At 43.3% G+C, this 14066-nt stretch overlaps 3 protein-coding genes across 3 annotated transcripts; 1 reads left to right on the forward strand and 2 right to left on the reverse strand.

Moving 5' to 3' along the window:
- Window positions 1–7: 7 nt before the first annotated feature.
- On the reverse strand, window positions 8–9967 carry LOC135343115 (kinesin-like protein KIF14). The gene is made up of 23 exons (XM_064540077.1): window positions 9636–9967; window positions 8761–9051; window positions 8594–8681; window positions 8279–8371; window positions 7943–8026; window positions 7568–7675; window positions 7298–7402; window positions 6804–7024; window positions 6666–6739; window positions 6308–6507; window positions 5956–6137; window positions 5574–5682; window positions 5143–5282; window positions 4882–5029; window positions 4366–4620; window positions 3919–4062; window positions 3253–3542; window positions 2265–2590; window positions 1898–2133; window positions 1603–1812; window positions 1236–1358; window positions 967–1041; window positions 8–779 (listed from the first exon to the last, which is right to left on the reverse strand). The coding sequence occupies exons 1-23, from the start codon at window positions 9965–9967 to the stop codon at window positions 126–128; spliced, it is 4488 nt and encodes a 1495-aa protein (XP_064396147.1). The 3' UTR covers window positions 8–125.
- A 187-nt stretch (window positions 9968–10154) lies between these two features.
- On the forward strand, window positions 10155–12445 carry LOC135343134 (uncharacterized). Its single transcript, XM_064540102.1, has 4 exons — window positions 10155–10569; window positions 10615–11255; window positions 11682–11810; window positions 12162–12445. The coding sequence occupies exons 1-4, from the start codon at window positions 10270–10272 to the stop codon at window positions 12253–12255; spliced, it is 1164 nt and encodes a 387-aa protein (XP_064396172.1). The 5' UTR covers window positions 10155–10269; the 3' UTR covers window positions 12256–12445.
- LOC135343152 (U3 small nucleolar ribonucleoprotein protein IMP3-like) lies at window positions 12352–14060 on the reverse strand. Its single transcript, XM_064540125.1, has 7 exons — window positions 13870–14060; window positions 13709–13816; window positions 13573–13647; window positions 13374–13453; window positions 13159–13210; window positions 12936–13008; window positions 12352–12565 (listed from the first exon to the last, which is right to left on the reverse strand). The coding sequence occupies exons 1-7, from the start codon at window positions 14004–14006 to the stop codon at window positions 12542–12544; spliced, it is 549 nt and encodes a 182-aa protein (XP_064396195.1). The 5' UTR covers window positions 14007–14060; the 3' UTR covers window positions 12352–12541.
- Between the last annotated feature and the right edge of the window lie 6 nt (window positions 14061–14066).

A 14066-nucleotide genomic window follows, 5' to 3' on the forward strand; every position in this document is an offset into this window, starting at 1 on the left:
AAGCACACAACGTCACAATTGAGAATAAAACATACCCCGAGAACAATTGTTCGGGGGTATCACAAAAACCTGTTGGCTAAACATTGTGTAAGATACACAAACAGAAAGTTTCAACACATTATACACTATACAAGTGTGGAGTCATCTTCATCATCTATAATACTGCTATACATGTCTCTACCAATAGTCACATGTTCGTTCTTTGACCTGTTGACCCGATGTTCTGGCGACTGCGTTAGCTGTCCGGTTGCCATAGAGGTTCTTGACTCACTACTCCCTTTAGCACCAATCAACTCTTCACACACAGGAATGGTGGACATGTCCACAACTGGCACAATACGTTCGTCTATCGCTGTTGTGGCATTTTCAATTTGAAAAGGTTTCTTTTTCATTTCTCTTCTTTTCTTGCCTCTCTCTTCGTCAGTTCCCCTCTTTATGACGTGGTTGACAGTCTTGCCAGCTCTAGCTATCTCATGTGAGAGCTGCTGCACCTCGTACACATAGCCTTGTGTCTGTGGGCAAGGAGAACCTTTGATTACTCGTAATGCAAGAGCAGCAAGCTCGTTGCAGCTGTACGCTACTTGTTTGTTACTGGATGAGAGGTCCTCTAGACTGGTGCTGGTCGTGTCAGTCTGTAGGAAGGGTGTGATGTGTGTAGTGATTGTCTCCACAGATTTCTCGACTTGTCGGATATGGGATAATAGCTCCACTACTGAGGGGAGGGGCGGGGTGAGTGGGAGGGTGCCAACACTGGGAGCAGATATACTCCAGATGTCTCCCTGCACATATAATTACATATACTATATGCACGCAGGATAACTGTAGAGTATCAAAATGGACGGGACCCAAGTCAGCTAAGAATGAGGGCATCGATCATCATTGAGAATTTTCTTGATAAATAAACTGAATTATTATACATGTATAATTCTCTTTTGTCGTGAAAGGATGAAATAACAGTAGTGTTACCTGTAACTCTGCCAGCCTCTGTAGGAAGGCCTCGACTCCAGTCACTGTCTTGGCCACCCCCGACACCAGATCACTCTGTGTAAATTGATACTCTTCATAACAGTGGTGTTAGAAAGTTACCCATCATTAAACTCACTAACACATAATGTAGAATAATGAATGGGTTTTTGATAGCTAGATATTTTAAGGGAGACAGATTTCAGATTCTAACGACCCTCTACCTATCACACTATTGTATGCTGCAACACAACCTTTCTACTTTTATTTACCTGATCTGTGTATGGGGAGAGAGACTGGACACACTCCCCCACCCTCCCCCGGGCGTGCTCAAACACTGCACTGCACCAGTCACAATAGCCCTGGTAGAACAACATGGCTGACTTCTGGTACGGCTGGAAAAAACCAGAGGAACACAGAATGTGAGGCTTGGACAGCCGCTTACAATATAGGGGAATGCCACATGAATTATTTACACTGTGCATGTACGTACAAGTTCATTTCATTTCCTAATGAATTAACAACATGCATACAATTTTACGTGTAAAAGTGTACAGTACACAAACTTGAACACATACATGACTGTACAAGAATAGTTAATTTTCAACACTATAACGTACTGTACCGTAGTGGTAGTACCTGCAGTGTGATGAAGTCATCCCCCCCGTCAGGTTCACCCACTACCACATGGCCAGAAGACGGCGTGACAGGCACTCGGCTCACAAATGTCTTGTCCAGTACTTGTCTGGCCAGAGAGAGGGAACCAGTTTGCTGAGTCAGCGAATCCAGGCTCTCCCTCAGACTAGCACACGCCTCTCTAACGGCGTTTTCACTCTCCTTTTCAGTAGCCTGCATAAAAATTAATGCGGTATCAAATTGCATACATGGACAAGTATAAGGCGAACACTAGCATGAGATGTGAGAGAAGCATTACCTGTAATAGTCGACTGCAATAGAGAGCAGTTTGTTGTGAGATGGTCTCCAGGAAGTTATCAGCTCTCTCTGTCACCAGACCACCTCCGTCCACCCAGGTTGGGAGCAGTCTGGTCACCAGGGAATGCCAGGCTAACAGCTCTCGCTGGAGAGTCTGTCCCTCGGCCAACAGGAGCTCCAGTGATGTGTAGAGTGAGAGGACAGCCTCGGTCACTGAGGGGGTGGACCACAGTGGAGCTGTGTGTGTGTGTGTGTGTGTGTGTGTGTGTGTGTGTAAGAGATACACATTAGTGAATCCGAAACATAATCAATAAATTTGTTTATGAGATAGTTATAATACAAAACTCGGAATGATGTATACAACTCACCATCGATGCTGTCCATGTTCTGACAGTAAGCCTCCTCAATAGCTTCACAAGCCTCCCTGATATCCAGTACTCTCGATAACACCCTCTGGAACACTGACCCAGACTCAGCAGGGCTAATCCCTAGTAGGCCACTAATTCTCTGGTGACAAAGTGCAGGTAGTGAGAGGTGGGGGGTGATATGAGAGACAGGGGGTAGCATGGGACTTCCCCCTCTAGAGCTGACGTTAAGGAGGTCCAGGAGGGAGCGTGGGGGGAGGGCAGAGCCGGGGAGGGTGATGGAGTGGGTGGAGCTGCTAGACATCAAAAGGTGGCGAATTGACGATGACCTATAGGGACGGTGCATGGTGCATTAAGAATAGTATACTGGATGAGACGAATGATTACCCGTGTAGGTATTTCAGAATATTTTGCACCAAATTGTAAGGAATATTTTGTACCTTAACAGAAGGCAATATCTTCGAAAATCAAAAAAATATCATCCCAGGTGGGACTCGAACCCACAACCTTTGAAGTCCAATGCGCTAATCCATTGCGCCACTGGGACACTTACTTTTACAACTAAATCCTGTACAGTAGACTCACACTCGCTAATCCGGCACTCTAAAGTACATGTATGCATGGTCACCTCGATATACCGGTCGTTTTTCATTTGGCACAGATTGCTAAACAAAACTTGTCATGAAATGCGGCCCACTCGTTATAATGATACTGGTCAGTTCTGGCTGCACCAAACTAGGTATTTTTATTACGGCCGGATATTACATTTTGGATGTGGTTTGGCAGATTACACTTAAATAGAGAGCTAATGTTGAGACAAAACCACAAAAATTAGTCATTAGATTCGAGGTAGGGTCACTTTTTAGCCACGGCTATTTTCTATAATACACAAGTAAAGATCAACCAGCTAAACAGCACATGCATATGAATTTTGGGGGGTAAGTAACAGCAATCCCATATTACCGCATGATTATCAATCCCCATAACATACCTCATTGGTGAGGGTTGCGGTGTGATCAATGACTCCTTGACCCAGGAATCTGAGGGGTCAGAGAAGGGATCAGGTTCCTCACAAGACGAACCCACACTCTCTCCTTCCAGTGAGGTACTCGACCCAATACCAGACGTTGACATGTTTGTGTACATGTCCCTCATCACTTCTAGTCTCCCTTCAAACTTCTCCAGAGTCCAGAATGTGACAATTCCCTGCTGTGTGTTGTTAACTCGCACCTGGACCTCCAGACCATCAGAGTCATCAGTGAGCTCTTCACGACTAAAAGTCTGAGGAGAAGGGGTTAGGAATTCACACACGTAATAAATTAATCCGCATGTTAGAGCTCCCCAGGGATGTGAGCAAACATTTTCAATTCTTAATTCAACAATACAAATGTACTTTTTAAAGAGACTATAAAATGTGGTAAACCAGGCCTAAGAGGTAGTTAGGGGGTGTTAGTATCGACCACCACTGACCAGTGGGGGGGGGGGGGGACATACATGTACATGTATCCCTGCAACTCAAGTTCCAAGCAATCAAGTAAACACTTCAGTTCAGGAGAAACACTCATACATGTCAGTATACATGCCTGATACATGTACAGTGTAGCTTGTGTATCATGCTCATTGCAGTAATTAACGTATACAGTTTGTATATCCTTACCAGTGGCCTGTTGAGACTCTTGCTGATGGCTGAGGCCTCCTGCAGCATCATGGCTAGTCGCACCATCTCAGAGCCCTTCCTAGAAGGCTCCATGGACACTGTAGACACCGTGGGCTCTCGACAACTAACGTTCAACCTCACGGACTAGATATAATGGAGCACAATATTATTATGTGAAGTGTGTACGTACACTGTATACTTTCCTAACGATAAAAAATGGTATGCATGTGGGATAGTGTAGTGTTAGCTATCTGCTATACATACATGTACATGTTCACATACTGTACAGCTTACAGCTCAGATATGTGATGTGGTAAGCAGAAATAGATAAAACGAACTAACAGCATGTACATGCACATGTAATTATGGCCCTGAGAAATGTCCACTATTATGTAATTGCAAACACATAACCACTGCTATTGTACCGAGCAGACACCAATGCCTCACCTTGTTCTTGTTAAGTTGCTGTATGTCCGCTAACAACTTGTTCTTCTCCTGCTCAAGATCACTCATGAGTCGAGTCTTCTCCTCCTTAATCTCTTCATACTCTCTCTCAGCCTTGATCTTCTCCAGGTGGAGGAGGTGTTTTTGTGTCACTGTCTCCTCCTCGAGAGCCTTGTTCCTCTCCTGTAGCTCCTCCATGGCAGCACGGACCTCCTCACTGGACTTAATGTGGTGGCTGGCCTCCATCGTCTGCTCAACCTGAGGAGGGGGGAGAATATGTAATATGTATGATCTCACTGTACCATCATGTGCTGGTACACTACAATGAAACCTGGCTATTATAGTTTTACCCTTTCTAATACAGCCATGTTCACTTGTACAATGCACACTTGTCAGAAACACGTACCAAATACACAATCTATTGCACACTCCGTATGTAATAAGATGCCTTTTACACTGATATTGCTTATTGCTCACCACCGTCCCCACCCACCCCACACACACACACACAACACACACCATATCTCTAGTAAGATTTGCCAGCTTCTCCTCGTACTCCACTCTCTGATAGTCCATGTCCTTCTGTGCTGCATCCCTGAGTGACTGTAGCTCACCCATCAATGCTTCTCTCTCCTTTAGTCGACGTTCCTCCAACTCAGCTTCCAGTCTACAGGGGAGAATAACATGTACATGTACATTCTAACAATAAAACACAAAGGAAACTTTGAGTGACTTAAAGACGCAATCACATTGGTGTACTATAAATTATTTAATCCTGACCTTGCCGTTTGTTCCCTGATGAGCTCATTCTTGGCGTATTCAAATGTTCCCTGTCCCTTCTTCAGATGCATTCCTTGCTCCACCTCCAAAGGGTTGTTGAATCGGAAGTAGTACTCCCCACCAAGCACTATACGATCACCCTGCACAAAGTGTCATGAGCTAAAAATACGGCACTAGTTAGTGAACACGTACATTGTATGTATGGGGAATGCTGGTCTTACACAACTGCACATGCATACACGCTAGGCTCAACTCCTACAGTATCGCAAAAAAGTGTGCTAACATATAATTACGCTATGTAAAAATGATGCTTTTACAGCCTACACTGTAGTTACCGGTAGACTGATAGTCTGTATTATCATAATAGTACATGTATGTGTACATGTAGTTCTATATCACATGACTAAATGGACACAGAGTACGAGACTCACATGGTGCAGCTGGTCAGTGGATGAAATGAGGTGTCCATTGAGGAAGGTCTGTGCCTCAGTGTTGGATGAGGGCTGGAGGGTCACCACACCAGCATCGTTGGACAGTGAGCTGAATAAGGGGAGCAGTGGTAACAGTATTGTACACTGTCAGTGGATAGGTGGGGGACTAGGTTCAAGGCCGGTACTGATAGTACATGTAGCTAATACTGAAGTGGCTAATACTGTAGCTCACACACTTGTAGTCAGTACCCTATTTTACTTTGTGAATTATCCACAGTAGCTAGGTCATCATGCAATAATTCAAGTGACACTAATACTGTAAGACACACCGTATCTCACACTTACAAATTTAAACTATTTTTATGCACCCAGTAGCACCTACCAATGATTGCTCATGACGAGTGCCCCGGAGAGCTCGATGTCATGTGATCCACCCTCCCTCCTCCGTCCCACACGTGTGACCCCCTCCTTCAGGAAGTACACCACTATCTCTGACAGCTGGGGGTCCTCAGTCAGGTTGACCAAGTTGGGCTCGCGGTTGTTCACAGTTAGAGCTCCAGAACGCTGCATGTACATGTACATGTATAATTATATATAATGTAGAGGAAGAGTTACTACACATGCAGTGATGCAGTATTTGAAGAGATAGTGACAAATCCTCGTAATCAATTCTTAAGTCCTGAGGATCAAACTGAATAAGCTTGGTCCTGCCTACCCTCTCTCCATGCACTCACCTGTAACTGCTCTATCTCCTCCTGTTTCCTGGCCTCTGACTGTCTGAGCTTCTCCTTCCATGAGCGAGTGGTGTCGGCCATCAGCTTCTCACTCTCCAGCAGCTTCTCGTGCAGTACTTTCACCTGAGAGGAATCCCCAATTGACTGAACACCACTGGTCTGGAGGAGCGATTGGAGCTGCTCAATCTGCTGTCGTAGGTCTGCATGGACAAAAAAGTAGTATACCTTATACCTGTACCTCAACTATAGACACCAATTACATGTGCTAATTACTATACATGGATAGGTATATACAGTATCGGCTACACAGCTCTTGTTCATGAATAGTACATGTGCGAGTAATTAGTTGAGAACTCACCTCTGATTATGGCTGCATTGGGGTCTTCATTGATGCGAGCCACGTTGACTATGGTACGAGCTTGCTGGGCATATCTGTTCCAAGATAAGAGACCAAGAATCAAGGCCTGGATTTATAAGGTTGGGCAGGACAACCCACCTTAGTGTGCCCAGACTCTCATCGTAGTGAAGGTGTGAGGGACTGACGGTTGCAATCATGGCCGTCTTGCTGTTCCCACCCAGACTCTCCTTGAGGAGCCAGGTGAGGGTAGAGTCACGATACGGGATGAACACCTTCTTCCTGCGACCAGACCCCTTCTCTGAGAGTAGGGAGATGACTTTGCCCAACGAGTGCAGGGACTTGTTGATACTGGCACCCTCCTAACGTGAGAATAGAAGGTACTGTAAATTATTGTTGCAGTAGCAATACAGCTGATAGAAAAGACTCAGAAATCAGTAAGTGTACAGGGGGTTACATTACATGTAAGTGATGATATTGTACCACTCCTAGACGACGAACAGCTACTGAAATTATAATGTACATGTATATAATAATTATACTCTATCCATGGTAGGATGGTACAGTGTACATACATGTATATGTACGCATAGTGCCGTGACACACACATGTGCAGGTAACAGTGTTCACCCAACCTTGAGTCTCTCTCCGGAGGTTTTGGAGACAGAGGAGCGCTCACTGCCAGCCAAGTCAATAAGGTTAATGCGACTCACTCTGTTCTGCTCCTCACCCTCAAAAACCTGAGCACACAGTGACATTGTATTGTTTCTCACAGTAAGCAAAAAAGTTCACGCAATTACATCATCGGTGAGGTAATAGCAGTGCATCTACATGCACATGTACACTGTATGTACCAGTACATGTAAATCAAAGAGTACACAGAATGACTGACAAACTGTGTGTACCGTGCTCTGAGTGAGAGTGATGGTGAACACTGAGTGTGATCGACTGCTACGCTCGTTCATCCCGGTCGCAGCTGTTGCTCGGTAACGGTTACCAAGGTGAATCCATCTCTGCAAGGGGAATAGTCACAATACTAACGACTGTATTTTAAGCCTCTACATGTACAGTCATGTAAATATTGAAGATTAACTCATAGTGTAATGTGTTGACTTTTAGTAAAAGCACTGTTTACTGTTGCAGCAACATGAGCAACTGTAAATGAAGTAAACTGTACAGAAATAGTGTTGACCATTACCTTGCTGTTATTGAACAGAGTCCTGATCGACTCATGCACACACATTTCTCTCTACATGTCACTACATGTGCGTACAGCTCACCTCAATGTCAGGATATGAGTCTGCCACAAAGGTAGACAGGTCCTCCACATAGGGGCCTAGTACCGGGTGCTCCCTCACTCTCAGCTGTAATAACAGAGGTCATAGCAGCTACTGTATTTAATACACGTACGTACACCTATAGCTGGATACTTGACACTACTAAACACATGTACAATAATAGGCTGGCAGTAATTCTATATCTGAATACACACAACCCTTAAACTGAAAGAATATGGGTATGGTTAACGTAATTTGCACCCTCAGACAATCGATAGAGAACCCTCACAAACAGACATGGTGCCAACTCAAGATGCTAAGTGGTGTATACGTGTGTACCTTTTTCTTTATCTTGTGCTGGTTGGAGGCTAACAGGTCGTAGATCTTCTCCTTGTAGATCTCATAGTAGCTAACCTGCACCTTGAACGAGGTCTGCAGGATAGATAGAAACAACCTAGTAGCCTGTAACTACTTGTATACTGCAGTTACTAGTTGTATAACGTAAGTGCTAGCTGTACATACACTAGTTGAATATATACTGCATGTATTGTATACTCACAGGTCTCAAGTAAAAACACAACACAGTGACTGTACTTATGCTAGTACTATAGAGTGTACAGTACTTAGCGTCTAGCCCACAGCTTCGGCAGTTACCTCATCATCAGACATTCCCTCCACCCGATCAAACAGTTCTTGAGCAAACCTCGGGACAATTCCAATAGCCTCCCCCTCACCCATAATACTGTGTGTGTGAATGGACATAAAGTGTACAGATATCCTTGCAACGCCTTTAAAAAGATTGCTCAGCTTTACTGCCTCACCAGTAAGACTTGCCAGAGCCTGTTTGTCCGTACGCAAACAAACAAGTGTTGTATCCCTCAAACGATCGATCTAACAGAGGCTGAGCAAGATGCTTATAGACGTACTCCTGACTGGCAAACTGTGGGCTGAGACTCCGCCCACTGCTCACGCTCTCCCCTGGGGAATCCTCGGGTAGGGACCAGAAACAATGGTCATAGTAGAATCGATGGACTACGTCGTCTTTTGATTTTATGATGACCTCGTTACCGTGCATTCTGACAATGGGTTTCAACTGCTGCAAATTGAGCTCTCTGTATGAGGGAGGAGGGATTTAGTGACACATGTACATTGTATGTACATGTATCAATGAAAGTGTAATGCAACAATGGCTGTATGAATCTATCTATGTACATGTACATGCCAGGTGAAGAGGCATGACAAGCAGTTGGTGGTAACAAGACTGAAGTTCTTGTACAATTTACGCAAACAGTTAATACAGAATGTCCAACACAGAGTGATAATGAGCACAAAATACCCAAGTGTTTCACACCCCTTTTTAATCAATAGTACTTCTTGAGAGGACTATGTACAATAGTAGTTGTCTCAAGGTACTGTATACAGTAGGCTGGGGGGTTATGGGAATAGAGTACAATGTGTGTATTACCTGTAGCCTAAAGGCATTACTATCTCTGGAAAAAAGAGCTCCAAAAGTTGGGATGTTACAAACAGTCCCTGTAGTGTTCCCATGCAGCACAGAGATTGAAAATGCAGTGTAAATCTCAAACCGGGAAGAGTTTACAAGTGCAGGGTTTCACACCTAAGAGGTACAAGCGTCTTGAGATCTCCCTCCCCCAAGAAAACCCTCAAGTGCAATACCAAATAAGCGATTACCTACCTCTCAGAAAAGGGACGTACTCGCACCGCCACGGTAACACACGAGTCCTCGCCATTGTCAGTAAACTTGACCGGAGATACAAATTCTCGTGCGGGTGACCTTGTAACATCTGCTGTTGTTGCATTCTGAGTGAGCACTGATACTGCAGAGATCTCCGACACCGTAGTGAGGTTGATTGTTGTCTCGTTACCCCTAGCAACTGGGGTAGATGTTGACGGTATCTGAGGTAATAATCTCTTTCTTTTCCCTCCTTTGCTGCTACTAGGTGACTCAGTGTACGCGTATGGGAGAGTATTGTTAGGTGCACTGACTCGCTTTGGTTTCTGGCTCATCTCAACTTAGCTCTAGATTCTCCTGACAAAATAATGTGCTGTTACTTTGCGGCTTGCAAATCCTAGCTTGCACAGTAGCATAAACAGTTTTGTTTTCCGTTTTCAAAAGCAAACATCAAGTCTGAGTCTGACACTTTTGAACGAGATGTGCGTGTAGCTCTGGTAATGAACGATTCAAAACAACTTGACTTCTCTTCTTTGCACTTTGTACTTTGCGGAGACAGATTTCTGCTGACAGTGCAAACAAGTTTTACACTACTTTGCCGGGAAATTTGACTGAGCTCCTGCACAGCTGCTGACAAATGGCGAAAGGCAGAGGACGAAAGAGAAAGCTTGCTGTCAGTGAAGACAGCTCCTCCCAGAGCCAAGAGTCTCTGGGTCAGATAGAAGAGTGCCCTCCACAAGCCAAGTACGTGCCACGGTTTCGAAGTGCTTTCAAGAAAGCCAAGTTGGACTTGAACCAAACATGTTCGACTCAAGTACAAGAAGATAGTTGCACACAACCTCAGGAAGACCTTACAAGAACTATCTCAAAAGAACCGATATCAGCTACCCAACCAGTTTATATGTGTCAAAAGACATCTGTTCAAGATTGTGCAACGGTAAATAAAAACTGTTGTTGTTTTTTGTTAATACCTCCCTTACAGGTTCTTGCTTCTCCTCTCAGTGGTGGTGATTCTCCTCAACCCTCCGACAGTATCATTCCAGGACTGATTCTCTCCGAGGCTGAGGCCAAAACCGTGACCCAACCACCCACACCCCTAGCAAGTCCAACGACCAAAGACGGTGACTCTGCACCAACTACCGATCCCAACCTTTTGATTGACGCCCGTCCTAAAGAACACATGAACCTTGAACTTCTAAACCCGTTCAGTGACAAAGAGAATTTGAGTGCAGTGGATAATATTGAACCTACAACTGTGAACGATTATTCATTGAATGAGAAGGCTCCTGTTGAAGTAAAACCTCTTATAAATGAGGGTGAACCCCTGCTTGTATGTGAACCAAATGAGGATGCTACAATACCTACTACACAAGACCTTCCACAAAACTCAGCCAACACAGACAGCCTTTACAACAACCACCAAGATGATGAAAAAACGAACAAAGACAATGTAACTGACGATGAAGACACTTTTGAAGGTAGTGTGATATGTGATGAGGGAGGAGAAGATGCCAGAGTGGTTAAGGAGATGATGGAACTAAGAGCTGAAGATATTGAGAGCCAGTTTGCATTCAACAGTCCTGATGTAGCTATCGTACCGTCCACATCACCAGCCACTAAAGTGTGAGTTTGTACATTACTAAGTATCAACCTAAGAGTTATGAGAAGGTGGAATATACATGACATTAAATTTTTAGTATGCTCGTATATACATATTGTTTTTTGTTCATGCGTCTAATATTTTCCTGATTTAGAGCGTGTTGTATAGAACTAATTACTTGCCAATTTGTGCCAATCATTACACAAAGCATATCAGGTATTCACTGTTGTTTATTCAATTCGTGTGTAACATGACCCAACTCATAACCATCTATTTATCTCAATGTACTCCCTAACACAGTGCGTCCCACTGCATAGCATACCTGATACCAAAATACATTAATTATTGGGCATATGTACGTGAGGTTGTGAGGTTGTGCCAAGGAGTATAGTATCCATTGTCAGATTATAACTTATGCCATGTGGGGATATGGTTGATCTTTTCCCCAGAGCAAATCATGGAGACGCATATTCAAATAGTCATAGACCTGGCTATGTATTCAACCAGGCTCCCCAGAGCACACAGAGCAACGAAGGAGGTCCTTTGAAGGGACTTATTCATGAATTATCATCTATCAAGTGAGTACGTCCTGCTTTTGAGTGTACCGGTACATGTATAATTATATTTATGTGTACAATCCCTGGTTTCTATTTGCATACTGTGGCCCACAATTTTGTCTGCAAGCATTTAGTGAAGCCATGAAGCACTTTCAAATGTGCTGCATGCCTTATTGAATATTTGAGAGGCTTGCCTACAACTAGGGTATCACCTATAATAGCATACGTGACTATGGCTACCTTTACAAGGCAAACATTAGTCCTAATTTGAAGCTTCTTATAATTCCAATATTAAAGCAAGTGTAACGTACCAAATAAACAGCAATACTTCTACACACGAGTTTTAACTTCACACCCTATACAACCACACAGTCAATACATTCTACGCTGCAAGAGGGAGTTGGAGAGTGCCAGGAAACAGAGGGAAGTGTGGCTACGCTCAAGACAGCTACCACGCCATAGATAGAAACCTATAGACTAAACAAAGTGCATATCTGATCTTATTATCCCGAAATCATTATTGTCTTGTTTACCACCACCAAATACTGTTACATGCTGAATATGATTTTTAACATTTTGTTGATTATCGACTAGTATGGCAGTGTACAATAACAAATATTAAGAAATTCATGATAAAAGGAATATTAAATGGTCAAATGACAGACGAACAGTCAACAGTAAATAGACAGTTAGTGCAGGGATACATCTGTTGCAATTGTTATGCATTGTTAGGCCGGACTGGTCAACCTGGTTTAGAGCAGGTCGAAGTCATCTCTCTGAGTGTGAATAGTAATAAGAACAACATTAAACTGCAGTACTTATACCAGTACCGCACATGTTTGAGCTTGAGCTATAAAATAATATAATTATAGAGACATATACATACATTCATGCACTGTTGCACAGGGTTTAGTACACATACTTACAGACAGGAATCACCAACTAAATTAGGCCCCACATGCAGATAATAATGATTACGATGCAAATGTTTAAGTGCCACCATTAATTGTGTCTGTGGTGTAATAGTGATTACTGATCAATCAACACATCTGTGAGGGCTACCTGTGTCAAGGGAAGTCGTGTATAAACAGTTCTGAGGGAATCAACCCCAATAAGTTAACCTTACAGCTGCGTATTTGTTCCTACCTCTTCATTGTAGTCCAACACATGTTTCCTGATCTTAGAGGTGTCTGTCCATGTAACGAAGTCCTCCATGTTCCTAGAAGATAAACAAGGGTTAAACATACTGTATATATAATACGCATTCCTTCCTACCACAAACAAGACAACAAGCCGACCTGCCGTTAACTATTACAAGATGTCTATAACACTCTTATGTACAGTACACAGATGTACTGCATTGACATACCTTGTTACTAGAAAGGCTGGGTCAGTCATAACTTCAGGTCCCACACGAACATCTATAATAGAGTTAAGTCCTAAAAAACCAAAACACCAACAACCACGGCATAACAGTGTCTTAGTCTAAGACGGTGGTTGGTGAATCACCTTGTTACTTATAAATCAACAAAATTGTTATCACACTACTGTAAGAGTGTTTACACACCAGGTATAAAAAGATACGGCCTTGCTCCACAAACTTGGCAGCATCACCTATGTGCTGTGCCATCCTCAATTTAACCATGATAACAGGGAGCCTTCTCCTGTAAAACATAAAAAACAAACATACAGAAAAGAAGTGATTAAAATGCAACTACTGTTTGAAATCCCTAATAGCATTTCCTACTTGTAGGAAGGATGAATGTCATTGTGCAAAACAAACCTGCAAAATGCTGAGGCATTGATTTTCTCACACAATACAAGGTTTTTCCTTGTAGGTACTAGTCCCATTGCATACCTAACATTGAAAGTGAAACTATCAACATAAAACAGTCACATGTCTTTGTTTACGATCTTACAGCTTCTCCAGCAACTGCGTAGTGGACTCATTGCGGAAAGGATCCCTTGGATTTAGGTCTTTGAGTTTCACAGCCAGTGACTTCACAGCACCAGCTAGCTTGTTGTACCTACCAGCCATTCATCAGTGAATGAGCAGTTACAGTATTTTAATATAACTTACTTTGTGTAATCTTCTCTCTTCTGTATATGGTATTTTCTGATAATCTGAACCTCTCTTATGTTATTTTCTGCCTTCCATGAAATAAAATCAACTTTCTTGAGCAGCTTTTTCTCATGAAACTTCAACTTTCTGACCATTTTGCTCTTGGGTAGCCACGTGTGTAGAGACACGCCCACCCTCTGAACGGATATTGACTA

The sequence above is a fragment of the Halichondria panicea genome, chromosome 10, assembly GCF_963675165.1.
Source record: "Halichondria panicea chromosome 10, odHalPani1.1, whole genome shotgun sequence".
NCBI lineage: Eukaryota > Metazoa > Porifera > Demospongiae > Suberitida > Halichondriidae > Halichondria > Halichondria panicea.